We start from the raw sequence: 27,958 nt of genomic DNA on the forward strand, positions 1-27,958 counted from the left end.
AACTGTTGAGAGAATGGGAGAGAGACTGTCCTTGATTCTTGTGCAGCAGGGGGAAGCCACATGCTTCCAGGCAGGGGGGAGTTTTTGTTGTTCTCTCTCTGTGTTTTCTCTCTCTGGACAGAGAGAGAGACCAAGCTGGTAAAAGATCTCCTGAAAAGATACCTGAAATGATACATCTAAAAGGACAGAAATTGTAAGTAAAGGCAAGGAAATGCCTTTGTTATCTTTTGTTTTAGCTTGTGAATTTTCCATATGCTAAGAGGGAGTTTTATTTCTGTTTTTTGTAACTTTGAAGCTGAGCCCAGATGGGAATCCTCTGTGTTTTAAATGTTTTATTTCCTCTGTAAAGTTACCTTCCATCCTTTTTTGCAGGTGTGATTCTTTTACCTTTTTAAAGAAAAATGTTCTTCTTTTAAGAACCTGATTGATTTTCAGGGTCCTAAAAACCCAGGGGTTGGTCTGTAGTTACTTTGTAACCAATTGGTTAGCATATTTTTCTCAAGCCTCCCCAGGAAAGGGGGTGAAGGGTTTTCTGGGGAATATTTTGGGGAAACAAGGACTCCAAGTGGCCCTCTTTCCTGTATTGTTGTCTAAATCACTTGGTGGAAGCCGCAATATTGTCTAAGGACAAAGAAATGATTTGTGCCTTGGGAAAGTTTTTACCTATGCTGGTAGAAATAAGCTAAGGAGGTGTTTCATGCCGAACCCCACATCTGTACCTCAGAGTGCAGAGTGGGGAGGGAACCCTGACAGCCTGTGACCCAGGTTTTGAGAGGGAACTGTGTAACTGATGTCCTGGAGGGGAGCAGTCCCACCGCTGACTTCTCAGGACAGAGTAAGGGATGGCAGATGTTATCCTAATCCAGGTCCTAGTTTTTCAGGACCCTATTTCTGATACTTTTTTTGGAAAATATCTATGTCTCTTTACAGCTAGATGCAGCTCCAACGCCTGTGATAACGGAGGAAGTGAGACAGGAGGTTGCCAGGTGGTAGTTTTTGAGAATACAAATTGCACAAATGACAGAGAAGGGTTGTCTTCCCCCAAGCTGGTGAGACACAGAAAGCAGTCGTGGGAAAGCTGCTGGGAGCAAGGTGCATCAGATCAAAGGGTAAACACACCAAGCCAACAGAGCACAGATCAGAGTCCTCTAGGAAAAGGGGGCAAAGGGCCAGCCAGTGTGCAGGACCTTGCCAGACCCTGAGGCACCAAAATTCCAGAAACATGATTAATTTAAGAGCCGAAACAGAAGGGAACACTGGAGGGAAAGACAAGCCATGTACTGATTACATTGGAGAGAGTCAAAGGACTCCATGGGTAATGAACAAACTAACCTCAACCTACACTATCTGAACAGAGGGTGTGATAGCATAAAGCTACTTGTAAACACTCATCTGTGATAAAAAAACATGGTATTCATGTAAAGTTTTGGGATAAGAATTTTATTACTGATGTTAAATCTTATGGTAACTCTCTTCCATAGTTAATAGCTGTAAGCAGATTTAAATCTAATCACAGCAGAGCAACCTGGTTTGCAGTGTCTCAATGGAGAAACTGAGGCACATCGCCTCATGGCCTTGATGGCTGGATGCCAAGAGAACTATAAAGCAAACTGCCTTTTAGCTAGTCGGTGACTAACCCTCTTGTAGCAAACTAAGGGGGGAGGTGAGACATTCTCTATCATCAGGGAGTGTACTGTAACCGCCATAGTCCTCCTTTTCATATAAATATGATTTTACATATAAAGCATGCCTTGTAAGGTATCGGAGGAAAGGTTATGATGTGCTGAAAGTCATGTCTCTGTCCATACATGTGTATCATTAATGAATATGGAGTTATGATTATGGTGTTGTATGGTGGTGTCACTAAAACATGCTGGAAGTTGAGGAATCAGCCGGGTATTAGCTCCCCAGAGGCAAGAGCAAGGAAAGTGATCAATAGCAGGGCAGGGTTTCAAACAACCCATCAACAGCCATTTTCCAGTAAGGGACCTCCAATGCAATGACTCACATGCATGAGGCCCCACAAAGGGAATTGCTCAACCTTGCTTGGAGAGACTCAGCAATGCCCCCTAGACATGACTGGACTTGTGCCCCGCAAGCACATGGACTGAGGGTATAAAACAGACAGAGTTTTACTGGGCCCTTCTCTTGCCCGCAATTCACTGGAAGCAACTGAGACACTGGAAGAAGACAAGACTCCAACAGGGGAGATTGGCCCAGATTTAAGGAACAAACTTGTATATTAATGACTGCAGTATCCAGTGGGGTGAGAAAAATGCTTAATCCAGATGTTGCCCAGTCTAATAGGATTAAGAGTTTACACTTTGTGCTTATATTTTCTTTTCTTTTTGTAACCACTCTGACTTTTTGCCTATCACTAAATATCACTGAAATTCTATCTTTGTAGATAATTAATTTGTTGTTTATTCTACCTGAAGCAGTGTGTTTGGTTTGAAGCATGTAAGAGACTCCCCTTGGGATAAAAAGCCTGGAGTATCTCAATTTCTTTCTTCAATGGACAAACTCATATAAGCTTGCAGTGCCCTGTGGGCACACCTGGACACTGTAAAAGTAAGGTTGTGTTTGGGAAAGGAGATATTGGCTAGTGTCATTCGGCTGCATAATCCAAAGAGCCGTTTACACACCAGAGACTGTCGTGAACAGCCCAGGAGTGGTGGTTCTCACAGCTGAGCAGGGTAAGGCTGGCTCCCAGAGTCAAGGATTGGGGTGACCTAACAGATCACCAGTGTAGATAACACCAGAGGGGAACATCAGAGGGTCGAAGAGCAGCATGTAGGTGGACAGGTGGGCAGTGCTGTTGAAATTATTATTTTTTTCTTTGTGATTGTTGGTCCAAGGCCAGCTTTGGGACCTTTCTCAGTACAGAGTGCGTTTGGGGACTTTCAGGGTCTCTTTGCCCTGGCAAGCCACAGAACTACAATCTGGGTGTCACAAGTTTTACTCAGTTTGGTTTCCAATTGTTGTTGTTATGTAACTTCAGGCATTTGACTGGAAGAAATCACCATTAATATTTTTGTAACAATGTACCCCATATTGTTTATAATGATATTATGATTATATGATTATAGCATAATTATGATATGGTTTATGCAAGATGGGTCATGTAAGATGTCATTGGAAAAGTGATGACTTTCTGAATATCGTTATCCTATTTGTATGCATTTATGAATTTTGTGCTGAATATTGACTACTTCTCTGTATTTCAAATGTAGTTACAAGTGAGTAACACCCACTAGGGAACTTGGTGTCAGTCTAGATAGCTGGTTGGGAAGGGCCTATTCAGGGCAAGGGGACATTGGCAGAAATAATAGGCCTGAAGAGAAACTTATCTCCTACCTGGTGAGCCTCCCTGAGAATGCTTCAGACAGCCTGTACATAATGGATGCTATTACTCTAAAAGGCCATGTGACCAGGCCACATAACTCTGGACTCCATTTTGTGGAGTCTGTAATTTTCCCACAAACTAGTCTGGAAATCTAGTTTTGAAACAACTGGTTCAGTCCATATATTAAATCTATATAAAGCAGGGAGTGACATCGTCGGTGGTTCTTCACTCCTCACTCAAGAAGACTCTGAGAATGTTAATAACTATAACTATTTACTGAATTATTTCTTACAAATAATAACCCCCTTGCTGTGCTCTTCACCCTTTACAGGCACCTTAAGCATTTCTGAGTCGTATTGATGTATTAACCGCCTCATGGCCCCTTTCAACTTCACCCACTTTGACACTTCAACTTTCATCCTAATGGGCATCCCTGGTTTGGAGGCTGCCCACATCTGGATTTCCATCCCTTTCTTTACCTTCTACATTATCGGCCTGTTGGGAAATTTCACGCTTCTGTCTGTTGTAGGTAAGGAGCAGACTCTACGGAAGCCGATGTACCTGCTGCTCTGCATCCTGGCACTTACAGACATTGCCACACCTACCTTTGTTGTGCCAAAGGCACTGGGCATATTTTGGTTCAATTTGAAAGGCATTACTGTGGCTGGCTGCCTCACCCAGATGTTCTTCCTCCACACGGTTTCTGTTATGCACTCATCCACCCTCGTCACAATGGCCTTTGATCGCTACGTTGCCATATGTAACCCTCTGAGATATGGCACCATCCTCAGCAATGCACAAATAGCTAAGCTAGGGCTTGCAGGTTTGATAAGAGCTGTTCTCTTCATTCTGCCCCTACCCCTTCTCCTGAGTCAGCAGTCGTTCTGTGCCAACCGCATTATCCCCCACACACAATGTGAGCACATAGCTGTGGTGAAGACGGTGTGTGGGGATATCACAGTCAGCAGGATATATGGCTTTGTGCTAACATTTGTAATCAGTGGGTTTGACCTGACATTCATTGCCCTGTCATATGGTCTGATCATCAGGGCCGTCCTCAGAATCTCTTCTAAGAAAGCCAACCAGAAAGCCCTCAACACTTGTACAGCCCACATCTGTGTGATGCTGACATATTATACCCCTACCTTCTTCTCCATTCTCACACACCACTTCGGTCAAGGCATCGCACCCTATGTTCATATCATCTTAGCTGACCTCTATCTCCTTATCCCTCCCATGCTCAACCCTATCATTTATGGGGTCAAAACCAAAGAGCTTCAAGACAAAGTAGGCAAATACACCTGCCGAAGATGATTAACTTGGGCCACTGACTTTAAACCTGTGTGGCAACAGGGGGAAATCATATCTGCTCTTTAATCAAGGTGCCGTGTCCCAGTTTGGTTGAACTAAACATTCCATAACAGCAGAAGGAGTCACACAGCTGAGGAAGGTATAGGAGCCAGATTTCGACGAAAGCCCCGAGGCATGCAAATGCCATAAGTGATTAAGTGGTACAAAGTCCAAAGAAGGAGAGAAAGTGAATTCAGGACACTAGAATCAACAAAGTTGTGTCACGGTCTTTCTCATTTATATTGAAATATTACAAGATATTTTCATTTTAAGAGTACAGTGAGCAGGCAGATACAGTTTTCTGCTTTCTTTGCAGACAGTTTTCCAGGTTTTTCAGAGACCCTCCGTTCACTGAAAATGGAGTAAGAGTTAGGAAATATATAGGGAAAAAACTTCAGAAACATATACAATCTGCGATACACACGCAGTGTTCTGAAAGGTGGCATTTTTTAAAAACAATTAAAAGGAGTTGGTTCTATAGTGTCACAGTTGTCAAACTCTCAAAAGCTGGCATTACATGAAAACAGAGAGTATGCTGCTAGAATCATCAATGCTTTACCTGGCTAAGCAAGGAATTGCACTGCAGGGGCAGGAAGAGAGAGTAATATCTGCAAAACGTGGAAACTTTGTGGAATTATGCAATTTGATTTAGAGTATGAGGAAGCATTTGCAAAAAAAACCCAACAAAAAACATGCAAAAAAACCCTGAGTGATTATTTCAATCTCACAAGCCACTCAACTCAAAACGAGCTTTTATGAGTTGCTGCTGATATTGTGAAAAGCACAATCATTCAGAAAGGTTTCATAGTAGCTGCCATGTTAGTCTGTATTCGCAAAAAGAAAAGGAGGACTTATGGCACCTTAGAGACTAACAAATGTATTTGAGCATAACCTTTTGTGATCTACAGCTCACTTCATCAGATGCATTCAGAAAGTTCAGGAAAATAGGTTTTGTACTGTTCTCGTTGATGCAGCACTCAGTTTTAAACACGAAGAAATGACAGTGCGTATCAGACAGAAAACCTGGAAATAAAGGAACGATTTCTAGCATTTGTTGATTCCTCTGAGCAAGGGGATGCTGGCACCATCTATCGCAACATTAAGCAGTTCTTACAAGCATCGAGGACTGCAAAGTTGCCGGTCGAGCAGAGTGTTCTGAAGGGGTGGCTGTCATGGCAGGTCATGTAAGAGGAGTACAGCAAAAATGGTGCAAGATCGTCCCACTGCTATATATACACACTGCATAGTTCATAAATTCTATTAGGTTTTAGTTGAAGCCTGCAAAGTAAACTGGAAAGCAATAGGATTTTTTTTATACTCTAGAGGGCTTGTTTACCATCTTGCCACAGCCTGGCATACACCAGGCTTAATTAGAGGGCCAGAAAACACTTGGAGTGAAATGGAATTGTCTAGTTTTATAGACACAAGATGTGCATGCAGATGGAAAAAGGCATCTGTTGTAAAAAACGCCACGAGAATGCCTCTCAGCAGTTTGTTGGGACTGTCAGAGCCACACTACGGAAGATTTATTGAAGCGTTCAGTTTGGTGAAGAATGGGCAGAAAAATGATTTGTGTGTGTTCTTAGTATGATTCACATAGCACGCAAAGTTCTGCAGACACAAGAAACAATATTTTCTCAGGCCTGCAGTGTCCGTAAGGGAACTGTCAAATTGTCAGAGAGTATGTGAACCAGCACTAAGTGGGATGTGGTTTGGGAGGAAGACCAGAAATTCTCTGAGCGTCATGGTGCCCCAGTTACCCCTGGCATGGAGGAAGAGTATGCTCACAAACAACCTGTAAAAAAAAACAACAGCCTTCCTTGACTATGTAGTTCTTACGAGTTGTCCGTCCTGGCAGAGGCAAAATCCTTTCACCTGTAAAGAGTTAAGAAGCTAAGGAAACCTCGCTGGCACCTGACCCAAAATGATCAATGAGGGACAAGGTACTTTCAAATCTGGAAGGGGGAAAAAGTTTTTGTCTGTCTGTGTGATACCATTGCTGGGAAGAGATCAAGGATGAAAGCCCTTCAACTCCTATACAGTTAGTAAGAAATCTAGCTAGAAAATGCATACGGATTTCTTTGTTTTTGCTTGGAAATTGGTTTTGCTGGAGGAAAAATGTATTCCTGTTTTTTGTATCATTTTGTAACTTAAGGTTTTTCCTAGAGGGATTCTCTATGTTTTAAAATGACTGCCTGTAAGATGATCTTCCATTCTGATCTTACAGAGTTGTCTGAAGCTTTAAGTTTTAAGCTTTAAACCTAGGCCTTCATTGAAGTCGGGTTTTTTTTCCACAAAAGCTCATGCCCAAAAAAAATCTGTTAGTCCATAAGGTTCCACCAGAGTCCTCATTGTTATTGAGATCCTGCTTAACCATATAACTGTATTGTTGCTAGGATATAATACAAAGTCTGCACTTGCTTATAATTGTATTTTGGATGTAATCAACACCAAGTTCCCTTTGGACTAATAAAGGAAATCTGGTGTGGATACTTAGTTGTGCAAAACCTTAATAAACTCCCTTGGGAAATTATTCCAATATCTGCCTTTCTGGTCATACTGGGGAGGGACAGGAATCACTTTGGTGAAGTCATAAAGAATTTGGGAAAACAGCTGACTGAGAACGTGAGAGGCTGACAGCTTGGTGGGAAGATGAATAGAACTGAAAGAGTTGGTTGGAATAGGGGAGGACAAATATGATGGTGTGGAGGACACTTCAAGCCAGATCCATGGGCCTGCAATGACTACAGCCCTCGACAGCATCCAGAAGGCGTTCACCTGGGGAGTGGATATCCAGGCCACAACACAATTTTTTTCAGGAAGAGGGGCAGACCAGTTGAATAGTCATACCTAAGGTTTTCTGTCACCGATAGTTTTAGTAATAGTCACCAACAGGTCATGGGGGTGTGGGGGAGAGACTGAAATGGGGAAGATTAAAGCCTGATCTGGAGTATGAGAGCCTGAGCAGGACTTCAGGATGGGTGAGGGTCCAGCACCTCCTGCCACTGCAGAGAACAGCTCTGTGGCCCCCACTGCAGCACCAGCACCTCAGAGGTGGGAGCCCCTGCTGCAGCCCATGTGAGAGAGCTCCACGGCTCCCAATGCCAGTGCTCCACCGCCCGAGGTGGCTGAAAGCTGCTGGTTTCTTGGCCACACATGGCAGCTGAGAGCTCAGGAGCCTCCACCCGCTGCCCCAGGGCTGAAGTGGTAAATGTCACAGAGGTCTCTGAAAGTCAAGGAATCTGTGACTTCCATGACTTAATCTTATCCTGAGCCATGTCTATAAACAACTCTCTGTGGTGAATAGGGAAGTGGTGGAACCCTAGTGACTGAGACAGTGGCAATACTATGTGCAGGAGGCAAAACAATCACTGACTTGCCCCAGACAGTAGAATTGTTCATCCCTAGACACAGAGTTTCATCTAGCTGTTGGTAAGACCAAGAATCTTGTTGCCTCTGTAACACGGTTCAGTGCTTCTCTCCTTGGAGGTCCAATATGATCAGTATTGTTAGGGAAGGCAACCTACTAATTCAGCAGACCTTGATGTTATTCAGAAAGAAAGACCGCAGGCCTGGTTCGATGACAAAGGCACCCAGAGAGGTTTATTTCCCTTGAGGCATAGTTCCATCACTCTGGGTATGAGCAAAATGAGTGAATTACCTTATGAAAGTCCTTTCCTGGGTGGTAATACCCCAATAAATCCTTAGACATCAAGGACTCCTGAGGGTAAAGACATGAAGAATGTTGATCTACCATCTCCAAACCGATGGGCTGGTAGAGTGATTTCAAGGAACTGTTCTGGAGACATTAATGAATTTTGTAGCCTTAGATTACAAACATTGCGATCAACTCTTCCCCCACCTCCTTTACCCAATCAGGGAGATACTTCAAACCTTCAAGTTTTCTCCCTTTGAACTGTTGTCTGGGAAGTCCCCAGGTAATCAACGGAGTCCAATACATTCTTCAATTAAGAAATTGCCTCGAGACTTGGTGTGTTTGCTAGAATAATTATGCTAAATGCACAGCAGGTAGAAGAGAAGGCCGATAACAAAGGGGTCCAGCTGTGAGTGTTCAGACTGGGTGATGGACTGTTATGGTTACAACCAAGCTTGCTCTTCAAATTACTGGTTCAATGGCTGGGACTGTTTGTGGTTGTCAGGTATGTGAGCCCCAACAGGAAGCCTGTTAGACAACTGGTGGGACCCCTGAACGATCGAGATATAAAAGGAGCACTTCAAAATGATAAAGTCATCATGGAGAAACTAAATGAATTCTTTACTTCAGGCTTCATGGCTGAAGACATTAGAGAGATTCTCAAAACTGAGCCATCTTTTGTAGATGACAAATCTGAGGAATTGTCAAAGATTGAAGTATCACTAGAGGAGGTTGTGGAATTAATTGATAAATTTAATTGGAACAAGTCACTGGGACCAGCTGGCATTCACCCAAGAGTTCTGAAAGAATTCAAATTTCAAAATTGCTGAACTATTAACTATGGTTTCTAACCTGTCCTTTAAACCAGATTCTGTACCGAATGACTGGAAAATAGCTAATGAATATTTAAAAAGGGCTCTAAAGGGGATCCCGGCAACTACAGACCAGTAAGTCTAATGTTATTACCAGGCAAAGTAGTTGATACAATAGTCAAGAATAAAATTGTCAGGCACCTAGAAGAACATAAATTGTTGCACAAAAGTCAACACGGTTTCTGTAAAAAGGGAAATCATGTCTTACCAATCTATTAGAGTTCTTTGAAGGGGTCAACAAACACATGGATAAGGGGGATCCAGTGGACATAGTGTATTTAGATTTCCAGAAAGCCTTTGAAAAGGTCCCCCACCAAAGGCTCTTACGTAAATTAAGTTGCCATGGGATAAGAGGGAAAATCCTTTCATGGATTGAGAACTGGTTAAAAGACAGGGACCAAAGGGTAGGAATAAATGGTACATTTTTAGAATGGAGAGGGGTAACCAGTGGTGTTCCCCAAGGGTCAGTCCGAGGACCAATCCTATTCAACTTATTCATAAAAGATATGGAGAAAGGAGATACTAAACTGCTCAAGATAGTTCAGACCAAAGCAGACTGTGAAGAACTTCAAAAAGATTTCACAAAACTAAGTGACTGGGCAACAAAATGACAAATGAAATTTAATGTGGATAAATGTAAAGTAATGCACATTGGAAAAAATATCCCAAACTATACATAAAATATGATGGGGGCTAATTTAGCTACAACTGATCCGGAAAAAGATTTTGGAGTCATCGTGGCTAGTTCTCTGAAGACGTCCACACAGTGTGCAGCGGCAGTCAAAAAAGCAAACAGGATGTTAGGAATCATTTAAAAAGGGATAGAGAATAAGATGGTGAATATCTTATTACCCTTATATAAATCCATGGTATGCCCATTCTTGAATACTGCGTACAGATGTGGTCTCCTCATTGCAAAAAGGATATACTGGCATTAGAAAAGGTTCAGAGAAGGGCAACTAAAACAATTAGGGGTTTGAAACAGCTCCCATATGAGGAGAAATTAAAGAGGCTAGGACTTTTCAGCTTGGAAAAGAGGAGACTAAAGCGGGGGCAGGAGTAAGATAGAATCCTATCAAATGATGAGTGGTGTGGAAAAAGTGAATAAGGAAAAGTTATTTACTTGTTCCCATAATATAAAAACTAGGGTCCCCCAACTAAAATTAATGGGCAACAGGTTTAAAACAAAGAAAAGGAAGTTCTTCACTCAGCGCATAGTCAACCTGTTGAACTCCTTGCCTGAGGAGGTTGTGAAGGCTAGGACTATAACAGGGTTAAAAAGAGAACTGGATAAATTAAGGAGGGGTTAAGTCCATTAATGGCTATTAGCCAGGATGGGTAAGGAATGGTGTCCCTAGCCTCTGTTTGTCAGAGCGTGGAGATGGATGGCAGGAGAGACATCACTTGATCATTCTCCGTTAGGTTCACACACTCCATTGCACCTGGCATTGGCCATTGTCAGTACACAGCATACTGGGCTGGATGAACCTTTGGTCTGACCTAGTATGGCCATTCTTAGGTTCTTATGTTCTCCCCAAAGTTACACATTTTGGCTTTTATCAATTCTTGAAAGATTTCACAAATTACACATCTGTTTATATATCACTAAAATCCAACCCATCATTTTCTCACAGTTCCCTAATGTAAGTGGGGAACTATTGTTGGGATCTTTCCTGGCTTTTGCGTCACCCCAAGGGAATTGGCTAGTGAAAGAGTCCGAGTCCCCAGTCCCTTTTCCCAGAGGCCTGCCTGACCTCAAGGACTCCCCTTCCACGCTCCTGTGTGGAAGAGTCCTCATAATTACGACATGGCTGAGGCGAGGATTCCTCGAAGACTGAATCCCCTGTCTCATCATGGTCACTTGGGACAGGGAGTAGGGTGTTCCCACTCTGAGGTATGCTCTTCACACTGGACTCTTCCCTGACCCAGGGATCACTGCATTAACTTCAAACCAACTATAATGTGTTAAACAGCAACTGAAAGAAAATTAAGGATAAATAGGAAAGTTCAAAGAAACAAGGAACCCCATGGTCACAAACAGCCATCTCTGGGACAGAAGAAATGGTCTCTGTGTGTTCATCACACGTATTTCATGAAGCTGAGGGATCCCATAAGGTGCTGTATGCATGAAGGTTTTAGGTGCGAAAAATAATGACTTCACCCCATAAAATCTTTGCACTAAGGATGAACGTACAACCCTCACCATTCATGAGTAACAGAGCTGGCTAGAAAATCGTCCCAGACCATCCTGGGTTTAACATCTGTGTCACAATGGCCCACTGTTTCAGTCAGCTACCAGTGGTTCCTGCATGTGGCAGCTGTATTGATCTAAACCCTCACATGTGCCAGGGTTGCCCGCTCTCATTATATAATGTGCCTAATTCTCAGCTTGTGAGTTGTTCCTGAGCAGCAGTCCCTGAAGCACCATGTGCTGTGTATCGGTGTAACAAGCGAAGAAGCATAGGTTCCTTGGCATTTGTGTGAGATTTCTGACCGGTGTATCCCTCCTCCCTGCCAAGGGACCAGGTGTGATGGGAGGCATCTCACCCCCTGCAGAGGAAGAGCTGTGGGGAGCGTGGGGCAGTTTGGAGGTTGTGGGAGCCACAGATGACTGGGGAGTATGGAGAAGACACCGGCAACCAGCATGATGTTGGAACCAAGGCAGCCTGAGATGGGGAAGGAGAGTTCAGACAGTGGGTCCAGGATATGGTGGGAGATTGAAGCAGCTGAGGTGCAAAGATCAGTGGTTCTTTCCACCAGTGAAAAGTCTGAAGTTATGTAAATAACATTCAACAACAATTGGAAACCAAACCGAGTAAAGGTTGTGAGACCAAGGCTTCAATTCTGTGGCTTGCCAGGGAAAAGTGACCATAAGAACCGACCAAACTCATTCGGGGCCAAGAAAGGTCCCAACGAATAAGCACAAAGAAAACTTTAATTTCAGCAGCACTTCCCACCTGTTTGTCCACAGGCCACTCTGCACCCCCGCAACCTCCAGCGCTTCCCAGCAGTTCCTGTACACCCTCTCCCTCCCCCACAATCCACAGCTCTGCCCGCCTGTCTGTGTCTTTTCCATGTTGGCAATTTCTGACATTGCCACGAGGCTGTAGTGAGGTTGTTCATGGGAGGAGGGATGGTCAAGATTTGGGATGGTATCAGAGATAGACTGCTACAATGTGGTCCATGTTACATTACTGTTTGAGCCACCCCGCTTCCCCAGGAGGCCTCATTACAGCTCTTTCATACGTACATTAGGCAGGATGTGCATTGCTATTTCTGCTGGTTTCAGGACTCTGCATGACTGTGATCTGGATACTGCACTTCCCGCCCTCCTGCCACCATGCACACACGCAGTCACAATATGGCCTGGGTCTCCCCGGGTGAGATTTCCTACACCGCCTGGTTTCCTCTAAGCCAGAAACCTGCTTTTCTTTTTACAGCCTTTTAGGGTTTCTTCACATCTCCAGAAGCTGGGAGGAAGGGGCTCAGAGAAAGAGAAACTCCTTCCCCTTCTTAGTTTTTTTCCTAATTATTTTGACCCTGTAAGCCTGTGAGTTGGATATTTCAGCTACTCTCCTGTCAGTACTTCTTTGGTCTACACAAAATCACCCATCCTTCAAGGCCACAGGATAATGCCAGTTGAAGTCACTGGAGTCTCATGGTTGGTGTAAGTCAGGCCATTCATTTAAGTCCCTCTATGTAGATTTAGGGTGAACTCCTAGCCACCTTGGGAGTTTTCCCATTGATCTCAATGGGGAAAAAAATCACTCTTCCTGTTTAACTTTCATCTCTGAGCAGTGATAATCATGGCTTTAGGTCCTGCTACAGGGAGCGCTACACGGTTGGGGGTGATGAAAGAGTCTAAAGGAAACCCCCAGTTTATGTGGCGTTCTGAGACCGGGCATGAAAGACAGGGATAGCAAAACACAGGGGCTCTGATTTTCCTCTCCGGGAGGCCAGTGTCAATCTGGAGTTACCCACTGAAGGCAAAATATGAGAGCAGAATCTGAGCAGTGTGTGACCCATTCTTGTTGTGAAATCTCTGGTCACACAGATACCCACTGCAGAGGCTCTGGCTGCACTTCCTAACAGGGCAATAAAGTTGCTGAATTGAAAAAATTGAGTGAATGAGAGGAAGAACCACACAGCCCAAAAAAGGAAGCTATTGAGATTGATAGAAGGACACAGTAAGAAACAACAAACTCATCTTAAAAACAAATATTTGTCTAAACTATTTCCAGCATAGTTGTAGTTCCCATTTTACCCGGTAAATCCCTTGGTGTTTCTGATAATACTAAACAGTTCAAGTTGTGGCGTTGGTGAACTCCTGCCCTGATGGTTCCTGATTTGAACCCAGGAACACTTCCTGAGCCCTCAGCACTAACTTTAACGGAGAAAGAGGCAACTCACCAAAATCCCACTCAGCAGAGAGAGAGTAAATCTCCTTACTGCGGCAGGAAGGCAGAGCCCTGAGAATCAGTGTATAAATCTGACATGCCTTGCACTCAGGGGGCTGGACACCAATCTTTTTGATTCCCCTGTACATTGCCTGTGGACTCACAGGTCGGCCAGGATTCACAGACAATTCCCTTGGCTCTGTGAGCAGTGGAAAGAGCAGAAAATAGACTCTGGAGAACTTCAGGTTGCGAGCCTCCCCTAGGAGTAAAGAAATGATTTGCCGATACCATTGTCTCAGATTATCAGTGCAAACTGAGTCTTTCAGACTGTGCAACCTAACAATTGACAATGGCCTTTTTTCCCTGTGTGTAATGTACTGCCATCTGCATTATGTTTGGGAATGCTGGCACATGGGAAGGGACTAAAAACCACTTTTAATGGATGATTGCATTTATAATATCCACTCTATTATCATCTGAAATGTCACTGCTACACTGCGGAGGCCAAATGATCAGATCCTGAATTCATGGAAGCCAAAGGTTTGGAAAATGCTTTTTTCTCCCAGCATTTTGGTACCAAGCTTATTTGGTTTGGTCAGTATCCATTTATGAGGTCAAAAGTGAATATATATCTGGCAGCTCCCAATTGTTCTAATACTTCATCTACTCTATACATTCGGTAAGCATCAAATTTCAATACTGTGTTGATCCTTCAGAAATCAGTTCAGAAATGGGATCTGCTATCCTGCATCAGCATTAGTAGAATGGGACATCTCCACTCGCTGTATGATTCCTTCACCACAGCAGGGCAAAAATGACCTGATATTCCCTCACACGGTATCCCACATTATACAAGGAAAAAGCCAGAGAGTTTGCCTGATCTGTTGCCCTGGGGACATTTCAGGGTGGTGGTATTTTAGGTAGGTGTGCCCTGCTGGATATGAACACGGTGGTAAAGGAATCAAACAACTGCTACATCTTGATCTTTGCTCAGACTACAGTCTCTCCTCCATCCTTGCATCACAGGTGCCTGGGGGCCTAATTTGGGCACAAGAGAGTTTTGAGTGTGACATGTTCCCAGTTCAATCTTTTTGTCTTACGTATTTCCAAGAGTTCTCTTGTGTGGGGAGTGAGGCCACTAGATGATGTCACACCCCACCTTATATAGCTTTAATCCATGATAGGTATCCTGTCTTCCAAATCAGTTCCCAGACCAGCTTGTGGAAAAATACAGGTACCCAAAATGGAATTCAGTCTCACTTGCTCTGGTCACACAACCTTGACTGCCCTGCTGACTCATAGCAGCCATTATCCATAGTCTCTATGGAGAGTTCTCAGAAAGGCTCACTCGGTGGGATAACTCTCAAGACATATTTGTACAAAATGTATCATATATGCCAGAATTATATCAAAATCATACAAATATGAAGAATATGGGGGGCAGTGTTCCAGAGAGTTTATAAGGAGGATCCCCGCCTAGGCTTTCAAAAGACTCCTGTACCACCATGTACACTAGATGACCTCCTGAGATCTTAACCAACCCTGATATTCTATGATTCTGTGAAAATACCAGCACACTCAAATAGCCCCCGGCAATAGATCAGGCAAATTAAATGGCTGTTCACTTGAAAATGTGGATATCATGTGAGATGAATTCTGGGTCATTTTAGCATGGGAAGAGAGGAAGGAATCACACAATTAGTGGAGAAGTCCCATTGTACTAGCTCTGACCCAGGATATCATAACGCATTTCTGCACAAATCTGTGACAGATAAACAAAGAATTGAAATGTGATGCCTCCCTGATGCAGAGAGTAGATTAACCATTAAAACAGTTGGTAGCTGTCAGCTATATAAACAAGTTAACACCTCCCAAGGGCCACAGGCAAATACCATTGAAGTCAGAATCCTGGGAGAAGAAAGCCTTTTACATGCATTTCAGCTTGAAGAAATTCAGGATCATGTAATTTGGGCTCTGCAGGGTGGCCCTGATTTTGCAGAGGCGAATGGAATGGCTATAACAACTGCATGGGTGGTATGCAGCGGTACAATATTACCATCAACTGAAATTTGTTTTTGGCCCTGAATCTTGTGGCAGCATTCCCACAGAGTGCAGGTGGCAGTGCACTACACACAGGAAATAAATCTATCATCATTTGTTGCACTGAACAGTTTGCATACTGGCAATATTCTGCTCTCACATTCTGTCTTCAGTGGGTCACTCCAGATTGACACTGGCCTCTCTGAGAGAAAAATCAGGGCCCCTGCGTTTTGAAATTCCCAACTTTTATTCCCGTTCTCAGAAAACCACATGAACTGGGGGTTTTCCTTGGACTCTTTCAGCACCCTAACAGAATAGCACTTGCTGCGGCAGGACCCAAAGTCATGATTTTCACTGCCGGGAGCTAAAAATTAAACACTCAGGGTGAATCTGGTCCCCTTGGAGATCAAAGGCCAAATTCCCAAAAGATCCAGGAGTTCCCCCTAAATCCACATGTAGTGACTTAAATAAATGCCCTGATTTAAATCGGCACTGAGTCTCCACTGACTTCATATGGAGTTCTCCTGTGGCCTCTGAGAATGGGTGAGCTTCTTAGGACCCAAGAAGAACTGACAGGAAAATTGCTGATATCTCAAACTCACAAGCTTAAACCTTCAAAACAATTAGATAACATTTTATTCAAGGTGGGAGAGGGGTCTGCTCTCTCTGAGATCAGATCAGAGTGACTTGGAGTCCTGAAATTATGCAAAATGGGGAATGGACGTCCTCCCCAATGAACAGACCAAAGAGGCATCATGAGGCCTCCTGTGTCCGAGAGGTGTCACAGACTGGAATGAAAAGTGGACACACTGACGCAGATTGTCTCTGACCCCGTCCCCGTCTGGACCATCCTTCATCCTCTGAGAATGTGCAGTGCCTGAGCACAGTAAAGTTCAGAATATTGACTACTTCTCTGCATTTCAAATGTAGTTAAAACTGGGTAACGCCCACTAGGGAACTTGGTTTCAGTCTAGATAGCTAGTTGGGAAGGGCCTATTCAAGGCAAGGAGACATTGGCCGAAACAATAGGTCTGAAGAGAAACTTATCTCCTACCTGGTGAGCCTCCCTGAGAATGCTTCAGACAGCCTATATGTAGTGGATGCTCTGACTCTACAAGGCCATGTGACCAAGCCACATAACTCTGCACTCCGTTTTGTGGAGTCTGTAATTTTCCCACAAAGTAGTCAGGAAACCAAGTTTTGAAACGACGGGTTCCTGCCATATGCTAAAGCTATAGAAAGCAGGGAGTGACATCCTCGGTGCTTCTTCACTCCTCACTCTAGAAGACTCCGAGAATGTTAATAACTATAACATATTCACCATATTATTTGTTATAAAGCATGTAACCCCCTTGGTGTGCTTCGCTCCCTTTACAGGCAACCTCAGCATTTCTGAGTCGTATAGATGCATCAACCGCCTCATGGCAGGTTTCAACTTCACCAACTCTGATGCTTCAACTTTCATCCTCACGGGAATCCCTGGGCTGGAGGCTGCCCACATCTGGATTTCCATCCCTTTCTTTACATTCTATATTATCAGCCTGTTGGGAAATTTCACGCTTCTGTCTCTTGTAGGTAAGGAGCAGACTCTGCAGAAGCTGTTGTATGCTCCTCTGCATACTGACACTTACAGACATTGCCACACCGACCTTCGTCATGCCAAAGGCACTGGGCATATTTTGGTTCTATTTGAAAGGCATTACTGTGGCTGGCTGCCTCACCCAGATGTTCTTCCGCCACACGGTTTCTGTTATGCACTCATCCACCCTCGTGACAATAGTCTTTTATCACTACATTGCCATATGTAACCCTCTGAGATATGGCACCATCCTCAGCAATGCACAAATAGCTAAGCTAGGGCTTGTAGGTTTGATAAGAGCTCTTCTCTTCATTCTGCCCCTACCCCTGCTCCTGAGTCAGCAGCCATTCTCTGCCAACTGCATTATTCCCCAATCGCAATATGAGTACATAGCTGTGGAGAAGATGGTGTTTGGGGACATCACAGTCTACAGGATATATGCTTGTGGCAGACCAGGGAGCAGAGCACACCTGCTACAGGCAGGTGCAGGGGAGAGGATCGGAGGGAAGGCAGAATCTGCCCCTGAACAACGGCCCAAAGATCCCTCCCTGAGGGAAGGGAGGGCCTGCTGCAGGGACACCCCGGGAGGGAAGCAGTCGTCTCTCACATGAATGCTGGACTTGACTGATCCCCTTTATTTGCTCTTGGGGCTACCCCAGCAGGGGAGAGCCCTGGGACTGAGCTGGCCCTGGGAGGTTGGGCCACGTCACAGGAAGAGGCAGTTGCTGCCTGAGAAGAAAGGAGTGAGAGCTTGTTACATGCCACCGCCAGAAGGTTCCTTGGGGTGAGCAGACACCCGTCCTGTTGCTTTACCCCAGACGGACACCTTGGGACCTTCGCAGGGAGGTGGTAGGAAGAGGCCCAGGTAGGCAGCAGGTATAATAGGCCAGGGGAGGCTAAACCTCCCTCAGCTGTGCAGCCCCCAACCTGCCGCCTTTGGGAGAGGGGACACCTAGGCCCTGGCCTGCGCTCCACCCCGATGCCCCCTCCCGCTTTTTCCCCATGGACTCCCACACTCCACCTCCTCTTATCCCTGCTCCACCCCCTGCCGAGGCCCCCTTTGCTTATAGCTGAATCCTTCCTCTCTTCCCCCGAGAGGCCCCCGCAGCCCACCACTCACCGAGCCTCTCCCCTTCTCCATCGCCCCGTGGGGCCCTCCGTTCCCCACGGTGTTGGCTCTAGTCTGGACTCCCTCCTATCCACCACCCCCTCCTCCGTGGCCCCACTACCCACAGATCGCCGAGTCCCTCCTGTCCTCCATCCCCTTCCCCCATTCCCCCCACACCTGCCATTGGCTGAATCCTTCCTCTCCTCCACTCCCTGCTTACTGCTCACTGAATCCCTCCTCTCCTCCACTCTCCTTTCCCCAGGGCCCTTTGCCCACCGCCTGCTGAGTCCTCTTCCCCTACAGACCGACCTCCCCGCCCCTGAGGCCCCTACACCTGCTGTTAGCCAGTGAAAAACAGAACCACGTTTCAAAATGGGCCCTGGCCTCCTGGCCCTCCATATTCCAGCCCCCTTACTGAGTTGCTCCAGTATCTCAAGGCATAACAGCAGGAGGAGTCACTCAGCTGGGCCAGGTATAGGAGCTAGACATCAACCAAAGACCAGAGGCATGGATATGCCATCAGTGATTAAGTGGTGCAAAGTCCAAAGAGGAAGAGAAAATGAATTGGGGACACTAGAATCAGCAAAATTGTGTCACAATCTTTCTCATTTACATCGAAATATTACCAGATACTTCAATTTAAGAGTACAGTGAACTGGCAGATACAGTTTTCTGCTTTCCTTGCAGACAGTTTTCCAGTTTTTTTCAGAGAACCTGCGGTCACTGAAAATGGAGTAAGAGTTAGGAAATATATAGGGAAAAAACTTCAGAAAACTTATACAATCTGCCATACACAAGCAGTGTTCTGAAAAGTGGCATTGAAAAAACAAAACAAAAACCAGTTAAAAGAAGTTGGCTCCATAGTGGCAGAGTTGTCAAATTCTCAAATGCTGGCATCACATGAAAACAGTGGCTATGCTGCTAGAATCATCAATGCTTTACCTGGCTAAGCAAGGATTTGCAATGCAGGGACAGGAAGAGAGAGAAAACTCTGCAAAACATGGAAAGTTTGTAGAATTATGCAATTTGATTTCGAGTATGATAAAGCATTTGCAAAAAAAACCCAACAAGAAACAAACAAAAAGCCTTCAGTGATTATTTGAGTCTTACAAGCCACTCAGCTCAAAACAAGCTTTTATGAGTTGCTGCTGCTATTATGAAAAGCACAATCATTCAGAACGTTCAGGAGAATGGGTCTTGTTGATGCAGCACTCAGTTTTAAACATGAAGAAATGACAGTGTGTATGAGACAGAAAACTGGGAAATAAAGGAAGGATCTCTAGCGTTTGTTGATTCCTCTGAGCAAGGGGATTCTGGCACCATCTATCGCAACATTAAGCAGTTCTTACAAGTATCGAGGACTGCAAACTTGCCGGTCGCAGCAGAGAGTTATGAAGGCGTGGCTGTCGTGGCAGGTCATGTAAGTGGAGAACAGCAAAAATGGTGCAAGATCACCCCACTGCTATATATACTCACTGCATAGTTCATAAATTATATTAGGTTTTAGTTGAAGCCTGAAAAGTAAACTGGAAAGCAACAGGATGTTTTTTACACTCTAGAGGGCTTGCTTATCATCTTGCCAAAGCCTGGCATACACTATGCTTACTTAGAGGGCCAGAAAACACTTGGAGTGAAATGGAATTGTCTAATTTATGTGACCCAAGATGGGCATGCAGATGGAAAAAGGCATCTGTTGTAAAAAACGCCAGGAGAATGCTCCTCAGCAGTTTTTTGGGACTGTCAGAGCCACCCTGCGGAAGATTTATTGAAGCGTTCAGTTTGGTGAAGAATGGGCAGAAAATTGATTTGTGTGTTTTCTTAGTATGATTCACATAGCATGCAAAGTTCTGCAGACACAAGAGACGATATTTGTCCTCCCCTATTCCTATCAACTCTGTCAGTTCTATTCATCCTCCCACCGGGCTGTCAGCTTCCATCTTCTCAGTCAGCTGTTTCCCCAGTTTCTTTATGACTTCACCAATGTGATTCCTGTCCCTCCCCAGTATGACCAGAAAGGCAGATATTGGAATAATTTTCTGAGGGAGTTTATTAAGGTTTTGCACAACTAAGTTTCCACACCAGATTTCCTTTATTAGTCCAAAGGGAACTTGGTGTTGATTACATCCAAAATATATGTTTAAGCAGGGTCTCAATAACAATGAGGACTCTGGTGGAACCCTGTGGACTAACAGATTTATATGGGCATAAGCTTTTGTGGGGAAAAAAAATCCACTTCAATGAAAGCTTATGCTTAAAGCTTAAAGCTTCATGGTCTCAATGAAAGCTTCCTGGCAGCTAGGTGGGAGGGGGAGAGACTTTGAGCATTGTAACAAAGCTTTGACCTTGTTTCTATGGGTCCCACACTTCCTGGAAGATTTTGCTAGCCTCAGAGGCTCACTGTGACCCTCTATATAGCCCTTCTCTCTGTAGAGGCAAGAGTGACAGTCTACTGAGATATTTTCTTCATAAGCCAGCAAGGGAGATGAGGAGAAGCTAGCCTCTCTTGCAGAACCTCCGTTGTCTGCCAGTCTCACTGATTAATTTGTGGGGGAAGAGGGGATGCTGGGCCCTCTACTCCGGGTTCCAGCCCAGAGACCGTAATAGTGTCAGCTATGGTGGCTAACTTGTGGAAACAGGACACATACATCCAATGAAGTGAGCTGTAGCTCACGAAAGTTTATGCTCAAATAAATTTGTTAGTCTCTAAGTTGCCACAAGTACTCCTTTTCTTTATACAATTCCCTGGGCCACTTTCCCACAGCAGCCCCCACTTCCTCAATATCTTCTTCATCCATACCTGAGTGTTTCCTTCCTTGTGCCCGATATGGTTTGTACTGCTCAGTTTCTGCAGCAGCATGGTTTCCTCTTACAGCTCCTGATACCTGCCCCCACATGACTAACTGGCAGGCTTTTAATTAGTTTCAGCCTGTCCCTGATTGATGTCAGGTGTCCCAATCAACCTAGTTGTCCTCCCTGCCTTCTTGAAAGCTCTGAATTGGCCCCAGATGTCTTAAATCACCTGGAGCAGCTGCCATTTTCTTCTGCTGGTAACAGGGATTTTGTTTAACTTTTGGCTAATATATCTGTCTCATTGAAATAAGGTGCTATTGGGCTGTTAGGATACAATCCTGTCCTGATAGTGCCTATCGCCTCCAGAAAGGGAAGTGTCTAGAAGATGTAAATGGAAACTCAGTTTGATAGCATCCTGTCTGGCAAGAACTCACTTATCAAGAGCTGGGATGTGAAAGTAGAATGCTTCTGCTTCTAGTCATACATATCAGCAGTAACTAGTGCAATCATTCTTTCATTGGTGCAAAATCTTGACATTAGATTTTGTATCATTTTATCAGGCCCATAATGTTGAAAACAGAGAAAGGGTTGGAAATCCAGACATAAGCAGCTTCCAGGTCAGGGATGCCCATTAGAAAGAATGCTGAAGCATCAAAGTGTGTGAGGTTGGAAACTGCCATGAGGTGGTTCATGTGTCGATCAGGGTCAGAAATGATCAAGGTGCCCGTGAAAGACAGCAAGTGGGTGGGGGTGCGGGTGTTACACAATTTATAACAAACTGTATGGCAAATATTTTATACTTATTACCAATCTAAAAAGGGGGTGTTGAGCAGTGAGGGCGCAAGGTATGCAGATGGCACAAGATTATTTAGGTCCTAGTCAAATCCAGAGAAGTCCTCAGAGAGAGCTAACCAAGCCAGATGAATGGGCAGCATAATGGCAGATGAACTTTAAAGTCTAAGAAAAACATTGGCATCCAGGAGGAGAGGGATGGGAAAGCATACAGTAAATACAATGCCATGAGATCAGTCAGGCAATGTTTCACCCTCCTCTGGACTCCTCTGTGTAGGGCTAGGAACCATACTCACATGGAAATTGCAGAACTAGAGGGGTTCAGGAAAGGGCAATAAATAGGCTCAAGGGCCAGAGCAGAGGTCTTGACCTGCTGCTCACAAACCGGGTAGAATTAGTGGGGGAAGCAAAAGTGGATGGGAATCTGGGAGGCAGTGACCATGAGTTGGTTGAGTTCAGGATCCTGACGCAGGGAAGAAAGGTAAGCAGCAGGATACGGACCCTGGACTTCAGGAAAGCAGACTTTGACTCCCTCAGGGAACAGATGGCCAGGATCCCCTGGGGGACTAACATGAAAGGGAAGGGAGTCCAGGAGAGCTGGCTGTATTTCAAGGAATCCCTGTTGAGGTTACAGGGACAAACCATCCCGATGAGTCGAAAGAATAGTAAATATGGCAGGCGACCAGCTTGGCTTAATGGTGAAATCCTAGCGGATCTTAAACATAAAAAAGAAGCTTACAAGAAGTGGAAGGTTGGACATATGACCAGGGAAGAGTATAAAAATATTGCTCGGGCATGTAGGAAAGATATCAGGAGGGCCAAATCGCACCTGGAGCTGCAGCTAGCAAGAGATGTCAAGAGTAACAAGAAGGGTTTCTTCAGGTATGTTGGCAACAAGAAGAAAGCCAAGGAAAGTGTGGGCCCCTTACTGAATGAGGGAGGCAAGCTAGTGACAGAGGATGTGGAAAAAGCTAATGTACTCAATGCTTTTTTTGCCTCTGTTTTCACTAACAAGGTCAGCTCCCAGACTGCTGTGCTGGGCATCACAAAATGGGGAAGAGATGGCCATCCCTCTGTAGAGATAGAGGTGGTTAGGGACTATTTAGAAAAGCTGGACGTGCACAAGTCCATGGGGCCGGACGAATTGCATCCGAGAGTGCTGAGGGAATTGGCGGCTGTGATTGCAGAGCCCTTGGCCATTATCTTTGAAAACTCGTGGCGAACGGGGGAAGTCCCGGATGACTGGAAAAAGGCTAATGTAGTGCCCATCTTTAAAAAAGGGAAGAAGGAGGATCCTGGGAACTACAGGCCGGTCAGCCTCACCTCAGTCCCTGGAAAAATCATGGAGCAGGTCCTCAAAGAATCAATCCTGAAGCACTTAGAGGAGAGGAAAGTGATCAGGAACAGTCAGCATGGATTCACCAAGGGAAGGTCATGCCTGACTAATCTAATCGCCTTTTATGATGAGATTACTGGTTCTGTGGATGAAGGGAAAGCAGTGGATGTATTGTTTCTTGACTTTAGCAAAGCTTTTGACACGGTCTCCCACAGCATTCTTGTCAGCAAGTTAAGGAAGTATGGGCTGGATGAATGCACTATAAGGTGGGTAGAAAGCTGGCTAGATTGTCGGGCTCAACGGGTAGTGATCAATGGCTCCATGTCTAGTTGGCAGCCGGTGTCAAGTGGAGTGCCCCAGGGGTCGGTTCTGGGGCCCGTTTTGTTCAATATCTTCATAAATGATCTGGAGGATGGTGTGGATTGCACTCTCAGCAAATTTGCGGATGATACTAACTGGGAGGAGTGGTAGATACGCTGGAGGGGAGGGATAGGATACAGAAGGACCTAGACAAATTGGAGGATTGGGCCAAAAGAAATCTAATGAGGTTCAATAAGGATAAGTGCAGGGTCCTGCACTTAGGATGGAAGAATCCAATGCACCGCTACAGACTAGGGACCGAATGGCTCGGCAGCAGTTCTGCGGAAAAGGACCTAGGGGTGACAGTGGACGAGAAGCTGGATATGAGTCAGCAGTGTGCCCTTGCTGCCAAGAAGGCCAATGGCATTTTGGGATGTATAAGTAGGGGCATAGCAAGCAGATCGAGGGACGTGATCGTTCCCCTCTATTCGACACTGGTGAGGCCTCATCTGGAGTACTGTGTCCAGTTTTGGGCCCCACACTACAAGAAGGATGTGGATAAATTGGAAAGAGTACAGCGAAGGGCAACAAAAATGATTAGGGGTCTAGAGCACATGACTTATGAGGAGAGGCTGAGGGAGCTGGGATTGTTTAGTCTGCAGAAGAGAAGAATGAGGGGGGATTTGATAGCTGCTTTCAACTACCTGAAAGGGGGTTTCAAAGAGGATGGCTCTAGACTGTTCTCAATGGTAGCAGATGACAGAACGAGGAGTAATGGTCTCAAGTTGCAATGGGGGAGGTTTAGATTGGATATTAGGAAAAACTTTTTCACTAAGAGGGTGGTGAAACACTGGAATGCATTACCTAGGGAGGTGGTAGAATCTCCTTCCTTAGAGGTTTTTAAGGTCAGGCTTGACAAAGCCCTGGCTAGGATGATTTAACTGGGACTTGGTCCTGCTTTGAGCAGGGGGTTGGACTAGATGACCTTCTGGGGTCCCTTCCAACCCTGATATTCTATGATTCTATGATTCTATGAAATTCTCATATGGAGAAAGCGTAAAAAGTGTGGGATTGTTACCTTACAAAGGAGATCAATTAGAGGGGAGATGTGAAAATCTATAACATACTGACTGGTAGAGAGTAGATTGAGAATGGGTTCTCCATGTCTCCTAATACAAGATCAAGAAGACATTCAATTAAAGTGAAACATGGCAAATTCAAAACCAATTAAAAAAGAGTGCTCTCTTGACTCAATGCCTAATTAAACTGAGGAACTCGTTGCAAAAAGAGGTAGGTGAGGCCATGGGCTAACTGAGAATCAGGAAAGATTTGGACATTTACGTTGAGAGTGAAAGTATCCAGTTACAATAGTTACAGCTAAAGACATATTTTGGAAAGCCTATACTCCAACATGCTTTAGGGCATAAGCCTATCTCCAGCTGTTAGGCATTAGGATGACAGAGTCAGGACAGATAAGTCATCCCCCTATCCACCTATTGCTTGGTGTCTTACCCCTTCTTCTGCAGCACCTGGGGCTTTCACTATCAGAGAGAGGAAATTGGACTAGATGAACCAGAGGTCTGATCCACAATGCTATTCCTACGTTGGAAAGGAGCCACATTTCCCCCATAAAAAAAAGATATAATCTTTATGACTTTGTACTCAACAGAATGAGCAGGAAGGCCACAAGGCTATTGGTGTTTAGGGCTACAGGTCTGCACCTCTATTACATCCTGTCATAAATATAAAGGGAAGGGTACCCACTTTTCTGCTGACAGTGCTCTAGAATCCTTCCTGGCCAGAGGCAAAGTCCTTTTACCTGTAAAGGAAGGTCCTTATACCTTCCAGTATAAGAAGCTCAGGTAAGCTGGCTGGCACCTGACCCAAAATGACCAATGAGGAGACAAGATACTTTCAAATTTGGAGTCGGGGGGAAAGGCTTTGGTCTGTCTGTGTGATACCTTTACAGGGAATAGGTCAAGGATGGAAGCCCTCCAACTCCTGTAAAGTTAATAAATAATCTACCTAGAAAATGTGTTTGGTTTTCTTTGTTTTGGCATGTGAAATTTGCTGTGCTGGTCGAAATGTGTATTCCTGTTTTTGTGTCTTTTTTAACTTAAGGTTTTGCCTAGAGGGATTCTCTATGTTTTCAATCTGACTGTCTGTAAGATTATCTTCCCTTCTGATCTTACAGAGTTGTTCTCTTATCTGTTTTTCTTCTTCTAATAAAGTTCTTTTTTTAAGAATCTGATTGGGTTTTTGGGGTCCTAAAAATGAAGGCTGGTTTGTGCTCATCTTGTTTCTTCTCAAGCCTCCCAGGAAAGGGGTGTAAGGACTTGGGGGGATATTTTGGGGAAAGACGTCTTCAAGTGTTCTCTTCCCTGATTCTTTGTTATATCGCTTGGTATTGGCAGGTTACCAGGTTTTAACCTGAACTGGTAAGAATAGTTTAGGGGGCTTTCATGCTGGTCCCCGCATCTGTACCTTAGAGTTCAGAGGGGCAAGGGAACCCTGACACCTCCCTTGTTTCTTTTGGTGAGACACTTTCTTGCAGGCACCCAGGTTTGTCTGAGGGATAAGTTACAGATGTTAACAGACAAATGTAAGAAGAAACAGGTGCCGGCAACTCAGCTGCTAACCCTTCTCATGCCTAAATATCAATGACGTTTGCAGATGACAAAAAAAATTGGGGGATTGTAAATAATGCACTGATTCAGAGCAATCTGTATTGGTTGGTAAATAAGATCGAAGAAAACAATTTTGTAGATTTGGGGGTATGAAGGGATAATTAGCTAAACATGAATTTCCAGTGTGACCCTGTGGTCGAAAGAGCGAATGTGATCATTGGATGATAACCACTGAAATCTCAAGGAGAGTTAGAGAAGTTAGTTTACCTTTTTATTTGGCACTGGTGTGACTGCTTCTTGAATCCTCTGTATCCTAGTTGTGGTCTTCCAGTTAAAGCTGGATGTTTATACACTGAAGAGGGTTCAGAGAAGTGTAACAATAATTAATACAAATTAGAAAACAGGCCTTATAGTGATAGACTCAAAAATCTGAATCTGTGTAGTTTAATCAAGATGGTTAAGGGGTGACTTGATAACTTTCAGAAACGACATACACTGGGAACTAGGTTTCAGAGTAACAGCCGTGTTAGTCTGTATTCGCAAAAAGAAAAGGAGTACTTGTGGCACCTTAGAGACTAACAAATTTATTGGAGCATAAGCTTTCGTGAATAATTAATCGTGAATAAAGTCTCCTCACAGGGAGAGACACCGGAAGAGTGCTGTCCATTTCTGCAGCTGCTCACCCACCCTGGCCTCCAAATCCTGCCAATGATCTGGTGGAGAAGGATGCATGGCGGATAGATAAATGACAAGATAGAGCAGCGGACCCGTGCTCCACCGGATGACTTGAAGCGTGAGTGGGAGGGAGCTCTCCTGCCACCCGTCCCCAACCACCAGGCCAGACCTTTTGACCAGTTGACCCGGGCAAAGGAGGCTTCTGAGTAAACGGCCTGGCAGGCCTCCACCCGCACCAGGTTGTCCGGGTCCTGGACCACGAGCTACACGTCGTCGGCATACGCCGAAAGGACCAGCCGGAGCTCTGGCTCCCAAAGCGCTAACCCCATCAACCTCCGGCGGAGGAGATGGAAGAAGGGCTCTATCGCCAGAGCATACAGCTGGCCTGAGAGGGGGCACCCTTGACGTACTCCTTGCCTGAAGCTGAGCAGTTTGGTCAGGGTCCAGTTGAGCCTGACCAGACACTCCACATCAGCATACAGCACCTGGAGAAAGCCCACCTACTTTGGCCCGAAGCCGAACATCCTCAGGGTGCCCAGGAGATACCCGTAGTCCACCCTGTCAATCGCCTTCTCCTGGTCCAGAGACAGGAGCGCGAACGACACATCATCCCTACGCCCCAGCTACATGAAGTCCCGTACCAAATACAAGTTGTCAAAGATGGTCCGCCCTGGGATGGCGTTGGTCTAGTCGGGATTGACCACGTCCACCAGCACGGACCCCAGCAGAAGCAAGATGGCCTTTGTTACGACCTTGTAGTCTATGCTGAGGAGAGCGACAGGACGCCAATTAGTAAGTCATGGAGGTCCCCCTTCTTCGGCAGTAAGGCGAGCACAGTTCGCCTGCACGAGAGAAGGAGGACACCACTTTGCAAGGACTCAGCCCAGACAATGACAAAGTCTGGGCTGAGGACGTCCCAGAACTTGCGGTAGAACTCCATGGTCAGCCCGTCCATGCCCGGATATTTATTAGCGGGCATGCTACGGAGGGCTTCCGAGAGCTCGGCCAGAGAGAGATGCAGCTCCAGCCAATCTCAGTCACCTGCGCTGACCATCGGGAGTTCAGTCCAGAGCACCCTGCGGGCACCGGCG

At 45.1% G+C, this 27,958-nt stretch overlaps 1 protein-coding gene and 1 long non-coding RNA gene across 2 annotated transcripts; both read left to right on the forward strand.

Annotated features, from left to right (window-relative positions):
• Positions 1-1,700: 1,700 nt before the first annotated feature.
• Positions 1,701-26,770, forward strand: LOC122457522. Its single transcript, XR_006277076.1, has 3 exons — positions 1,701-1,832; positions 9,660-9,663; positions 26,745-26,770. It is a non-coding gene; the product is annotated as an uncharacterized LOC122457522 (long non-coding RNA).
• Positions 3,692-4,660, forward strand: LOC119844734 (olfactory receptor 52E2-like). Its single transcript, XM_038376036.2, has one exon. It carries the CDS (start codon positions 3,722-3,724, stop codon positions 4,658-4,660), a length of 939 nt encoding a protein of 312 aa, XP_038231964.1. The 5' UTR covers positions 3,692-3,721.
• Positions 26,771-27,958: the final 1,188 nt, after the last annotated feature.

This window comes from Dermochelys coriacea, chromosome 1 (assembly GCF_009764565.3).
Source record: "Dermochelys coriacea isolate rDerCor1 chromosome 1, rDerCor1.pri.v4, whole genome shotgun sequence".
Lineage (NCBI taxonomy): Eukaryota > Metazoa > Chordata > Testudines > Dermochelyidae > Dermochelys > Dermochelys coriacea.

Coding starts and splice junctions, on each gene's coding strand:
- LOC119844734 (XM_038376036.2), top strand. CDS start 3,722: ATGGCCCCTTTCAACTTCACCCACTTTGACACTTCAACTTTCATCCTA.